Raw genomic sequence first — 6107 nt, 5'->3', positions numbered from 1 at the left:
TGTGTGTGTGTGTGTACGTGTGTGTGTGTGTGTGTGTGTGTGTGTGTGTGTGTGTGTGTGTGTGTGTGTGTGTGTGTGTGTGTGTGTGTGTGTGTGTGTGTGTGTGTGTGTGTGTGTGTGTGTGATGGGGGTTGTCTGTCAGTGTTGTGTCTTTGTACAAGCATTGTCAGTGTCTCACTTTTTTTGTGGGGGCACACTTGGACATAAAAGTCAACATGACCCAGATTACTTTCTGGAAATATACGTATGGAAACGGGTCATTTTAATGTCCTGTCGGAGTGTGTTAAGAGGAGAACATGCATTCTGATTTTTAACATGACATATAAAATTTAGGGGTCGAGGGCACAACTTTGGTCTCGACCACACGCAAAACAATTCACATGTAGCCTCAATGAAATGGCTTACCATTTGCGGTGGTATCTGCCAGTAACGAACCTTATGCATCCCAGCAAGATGCAACGTCACAGGGCTTGTCAGAGTGAGAGAAAGGAAACAGAAGAAGGCAGCGGTCTGCCCAGGAACGCTGGTACCGCAGCCAGGGGCAGTGTAAGGGGGGGATGAAGACAGCATGGCACACGTCAACCTTAGACCCCTTTGTCAAATTCCGTCTTCCGCCCACGGGGTATGTTAGGCATCACAGAGACCCGTTTGCCTGGCGAGGGGTGGACAGCGTGTGACAACTCCCCACCTGCGTGACCTTTACTGCGGTTGACTCCCCCGCAGGAGACCATCACCTTAAAGCAAACAGCCCCATGGGAGATGTGGACACACAGCAGAGTCACAGAGACACATATAAAAATAGACAGGGATAGAAATATGATTTGGTTTCAAAGTGTGATCATTTGTTTAAAAATAGAGATGATGGTTTGACATGAACCTCTAATCAACCTCTGATGAGATGCAAATAGTGAAAATCTACAAGTGATTAGCAGCCACACTGCATATATGTTTATAGTTTTCTATATAATTAGTTTGTCCACCAAATAAACAACAAAATAACCCACTTTTCCAATTTTGGAAGCTTTTTGGGAAGCTATTCTCTGATTTGTTCTGGCAGCGCCAGAAAGGACATTTCTTCTTTAAGAATACGTCATCACAATCCAAGATGGCGGCGCGCTGATTCACTGCGACAACACCACCCGGACGTGTTTTGGTGAGTGAAAGATCCAATTTAACTTTCCCAAATTGGTGTAGAAATTTCTTAAATGTCACGCAACGTGTTTGTAACCTACTGAGAAGAACTCGCCGAGCCTACTACTGACGCTAATGATTTTTTTTATTTGTGTCTGTTATCGAGCACGTGATACGAATACAAGTCTCCTTTGCTTCTATTGCAGACGCCGATTTCTCCTGCGCTGATTCGACAATAATGAATCCAATAATGAGACGGACACTTCCTCCTTCAGTGAGGAATCTTCTGACAGACATCGGTCCAAAGGACGAGTGGTCGGATGAAGAAGAGAATGCTTCGGCGGTCAGCAGGGATGGGATCCTGCTCCCCGGCAGAGGAGCTTCTTCTGGACAAGAAGAGTTCATCACTCAAGCTTCAGCCGGTGGGAAGAACTCCAAAGTGTGCATGCTGTGCAAGTGCAAACCTGCGTGCTACACTTGCCCTCGGTGCAACTTACATTACTGCGGTGTGGCTTGCTACCGCAGCCCGGATCACTCTATGTGTTCAGAGGAGTTCTACAAGCAGTCCGTTCTCGAGGAGTTGGGAAACATAGGGGAGGCAGACCAAGAGGGGAAGAAGAAAATGCATGAGATTCTGCTCAGACTGAGACAAAAAGCCCAAGTGACAAACGGAGGAATGGAAAGCGTGTTAAGAGAAGCCGGAATGGAGCAAGATGGCAACATTGAGGCTATGGACCTGCTTTCCAGATTAGCCGAGCTTCAGGAATCGGGAGCGGATAGTGCGGGGGAGATGGAGGACATCTTGAGAACACTGGAAGAGATTGGAGGCCAGGAAGACGATGAGGAGCCGTCAGAAAGCGTGGCCCGACATCTGTCAGAGCTTGATCTTGACAAGTTCTCCGAAGAGGAGCTGTGGGCGCTCCTTGACAACCGTGAGAAGGAGAAGTTTACTGGTCTGCTGAGGGAGGGCACTCTTGCCAGCTTGATCCCAGTGTGGAGGCCGTGGTGGGAGGAACACGACCAGGTAGGGAGAGCACTGGTGGAGGTACTGGAGGAGGAGGTTCAGAATCCACATCAAAAAGTGAAAAAGACTAAGAGCAAGAATGAAATGGCAAGTTTGGTGGTCTCTGGTGTCCCTGCCATTTTTGCTAAGATCCCCAAACTAAGCTCCTTATGTTCCAATCCATCTCCATTGGTCTGCTACAGTGTGATCAACACTCTTTATTGCTATACGTTCACATTGCAGCTCTTCAACGGTGACGTCGATTCGCTCCTGTTTGAATTCTGTGACACGATGCTCACCTTGTCGGAGGCGCTGAGCTCCAGCAAGGTTTTTAACTCTGTCCAAGAGGCCGTACACAGCGGAGAGGCTATCATCTTAGGAGGAGGCTACCTCAACAAACAAGAATCCCGCGCCACCGACTTGGCAGTAGAAGCCACTGCTCACGTCTTGACAGGTAAAGACAAAGATAACGTTGCGGGATACATCCTGGCGGCCTTGAGTCAGCTACGGTCAGCGTTCTCCCAAGCCAGAGCCTCTCTCTCCAAGGAGGGAGAAGAAGGCGCAAGGAGACAAAAATACTTCCTGGCTTCCAAGAAGTGTGAATTCTTTCAAGCCTGGACGTTGGATCATTCGTGTGGCACACGCGGGCTGGCTCTAGAGCTGTGGAACGAGTACAGTCGACGAGAGAGCCGAAGGAAAAATGTGGAAGAAACAAAGACGCTCGTTGAGGAGACCTTTAAAAAAGGAAATAGGAAAAGCAATAGTATGTTGATCCAGGAATTGAAATAAAAGTTTTTAAAGACGTTTGTGATGCAATAAACAACACATGAATCAACCAGTTGAACCCCTATTTGTTTTCATTTCACAAGAATCATTTTCATGGTTTATGTAATACGTACTAGATTCTAGTTTAATGAGATGGTGAATTCTGAGTTGGATCAAAATATGTCATTATGTACTTTAGTGAATCGTTAAAATATGGGTTTCAGCTATTAAAATGAACTAGTTCTGAAATAAAATAACATTTCCATCCTTTTCAATGACCTCTTCAAGTTGCGTGCAAAGTCTCGCGGTCCTTTATTTACGCAACACGGAAGTCTCGCTCGTCATTGCTCCCTGCGAAACAGCAAACATGGCTGCGCTCTTGAGATCAGCCCGGTTCCTCAAGTTTTCGCCTTCGGGCTTGCTCCAAATCGTGGGGACCGAAAGAATCGGACCGCCACTCAGTCGGTTGTATAGCGGAAGTGTCGGTGTTGGCACGACGGGAATTTTGACCCGACGGACGCGCCCGAGTGTGAGAAACGAGGCCGGGTAAGGCGCTAGCTTGGGTAGCCGCCATCCACGCGCTTTAGCCTGATGCGCAGATGTCATTGAGACTCAATGACAACTGCCAAACAAGCATGATTTGTACTTTTACACAAAAATATGTCATTGTATTGCTGTTACGATAACATTCATTGTCACTGGTGTTCGCTAGGCGTAATATCAAATAAATATAAAGGCACACTGTTTGATAATCAGGTTATAAAATACATGTCGCAAGCTTTTTGGTCTCTTGAAATCATTTTTTGGACTTTTACAATTGCATTGCAGTTATAAAAATTGTTTTTACGTCGTGTATAAAACGATGTACGAGGTTTAATTTAATCATTTTCACAGAGTCATTATCATTGGTTAATTATCGTAAATTTAGAGTGTAATAGGAGTTTGCTGTGGAGCATCTTGCCATGAATCAAATCCGACGTGAATGTCAGTTGAAGGGCACTGATGAGATGATCGCAATTATATTCAATTGTCACAACGAGAAGGGGGACTGACGATAGGTTAAAGTCGCAAATAGTAGGTCACTGTGTTCACTGTGGCCTCGTGCCCACCACGTCTGCCTGAATGTACTCAAACATTTACTTACTTGGTGGGAAATGTGTGCCTCTTTGTACCTAACCTTTTAGTCTGTTTTATGAATGTCTGCATGTACAAGCATATGTTCCATAATTGTACCATCTAGCGGAATAGCATGTCATTATTCTGCTGGTCACTTTGCTTCACTGGCATAGACAGATGAAAGAAAAATGCATTAGTTGTAGTATTACAAGATTTTGGACCAAGTAAGCGAAATGTAATAATTTCCCATTGCACAACTGACTAGGAAAGGCTATTCATCTAATCTCGACTGTAAATGTAAATATTGCTTTCTCTGCGTTGCTCTCTTCCTCACCCCTTCCAGTCATGTGTGGCCACATGCAGCGGGATGCGTCCGCAGCTACGCAGTAGCCACGGAGAAGAACGACGAACCCAGCACGGCGGTGCGCTCTAAGCAGGCCCAGCAGTTCGACTGGGCCTTGGCCAAGCTGGACACTTCGGTGAGGAGGACCGGCCGCGTCACCCAGACTTTGCTGCTGCGCATCTTCCACGACATCTGCAGGACAGGTCATTGCCGCTGACAAACACTCCAAATAGAAGGAAGTATGAGTACAAAGTTGGGCTGCTGTTGCAGGTTACCCAAGTGGTAACCAGGCCCTGCTCCTGCTGCGGAGCTGTGGCTCTCTGCTGCCAGAAATGGGCCTGGAGGAGCGCACAGAGCTGGCTCACCGTGTCTGGGAGAAGCTGAAGGAATTGGGTGAGAGCTCTCACACAATGGCGCTTTTTGCTGATAATTACGGCCCGACGAATGGGCAAGCCAATATATTTCAGTTTTATTATTTTTGTATTATAGTTTTTTTTTTTATACAACATTCAAACATCCCCCATTGTCCACCAAATATCGGAATCTTCACCATCCCTAAAATTAACACATGACATGAACATAGTGTAGACAAGCTGAATAGCAGCTAATTGTTGTTGTGTCCTCCCCCGTAGGTGCGCAATATGACGTGAGTCACTACAACGCCTTGCTGAAGGTGTACCTGCAGAATGACTTCAAGTTCTCGCCCACCGACTTCCTGGCCAAGATGGAGGCCACCAACGTTCTGCCAAACAGAGTAAGATGAAGAAAGAGTGCAAACAATGAAGTTCATCATCATCTGGACCTTTATCTTGCTTCTTGCGCATGGTTCTGTTTGAGTTGTCATTTGTGTTTATAGGTTACCTACCAGAGACTCATCGCAGCCTATTGCCAAAATGGAGACATCGAAGGTGCCAGGTGAGCTTGTGGATATATTTTCTGTGCTTTAAAGGAGACACATGCACTTGAATTGCGTTTATGAAAATAGTGGAGTTCGTGGCTGCACATCAAATGGTAAAGTTCAGGAAGCGGGTCAGACTTTGGTTAAATGTGCACAAGCGAGCCCTCCTCATTTTTCCCCAGATTGTGACATCACAGTGGGTGAATTAATGTAATAACAAACCCTGACGTTAAACCTCTCCAACCGTGATTTGGCAGCAAAACCGAGTGAAGATTTCAAGATGTCCAAAATGTTTTCATGGTAAAGCCAAAAGTTAAACAGAGCTGTTGCCGTACTTAGCCTCCCCCCCCACCATGGTGCGGGATGAGCTCGTATGCACCAGTTAGGACCCCATGCACGTGACGTCTCCTTTACGCATTCAATGCATTTGTGATTGTTCAAAATATTTTGTCTATTTCTGAATCCCTGATAACGAGTTGTTGTGCTCGCTTCATTCCCAGCACCATTTTGGGTTTCATGAAGAGCAAAGACCTTCCCATCACCGAAGCTGTTTTTAACGCACTGATAACAGGCCACGCGCGAGCAGGGTAAGCGCCGCTGCTTTTGCCCCTGAATCTGTTTCATAAACTTGTTGACTTTAAATAGATCTGTCTGTCTCACAATGTTTCATGTCCATGGCTAAAAATGTTTTGTGTGTGGCAGGGACATAGAGAGCGCAAAGAACATCCTGTCCGTCATGCGGGGAGCTGGAATTGAGCCGGGTCCTGACACCTTTGTGTGTCTGCTGAACGCTTACGCCGACAAGGGAGACGCGGACGCCCTGAAGAAGGTTAGCATCTTCATGAAACTCC

The 6107-nt window shown here is 46.3% G+C and overlaps 2 protein-coding genes across 2 annotated transcripts in view; both read left to right on the top strand.

Moving 5' to 3' along the window:
- Positions 1-1062: 1062 nt before the first annotated feature.
- On the top strand, positions 1063-2969 carry znhit2 (zinc finger, HIT-type containing 2). The gene is made up of 2 exons (XM_088384381.1): positions 1063-1153; positions 1338-2969. Exon 2 carries the CDS (start codon positions 1370-1372, stop codon positions 2921-2923), a length of 1554 nt encoding a protein of 517 aa, XP_088240507.1. The 5' UTR covers positions 1063-1153; positions 1338-1369; the 3' UTR covers positions 2924-2969.
- A 256-nt stretch (positions 2970-3225) lies between these two features.
- lrpprc (leucine-rich pentatricopeptide repeat containing) overlaps positions 3226-6107 on the top strand; it is a 33489-nt gene continuing 30607 nt past the window's right edge. The window contains exons 1-7 of the mRNA XM_088384380.1: positions 3226-3445; positions 4359-4561; positions 4629-4751; positions 4991-5112; positions 5215-5273; positions 5757-5843; positions 5959-6085. Coding sequence (XP_088240506.1) covers positions 3267-3445; positions 4359-4561; positions 4629-4751; positions 4991-5112; positions 5215-5273; positions 5757-5843; positions 5959-6085 — 900 coding nt within the window. The 5' untranslated portion in view covers positions 3226-3266. The remainder of the gene's footprint in view (positions 3446-4358; positions 4562-4628; positions 4752-4990; positions 5113-5214; positions 5274-5756; positions 5844-5958; positions 6086-6107) is intronic.

Source organism: Syngnathus floridae, chromosome 9, assembly GCF_059516105.1.
Source record: "Syngnathus floridae isolate MCC-2025c chromosome 9, RoL_Sflo_1.0, whole genome shotgun sequence".
Classification (NCBI taxonomy): Eukaryota; Metazoa; Chordata; class Actinopteri; order Syngnathiformes; family Syngnathidae; genus Syngnathus; species Syngnathus floridae.
This window is presented reverse-complemented; position numbering and strand designations above follow the sequence as displayed.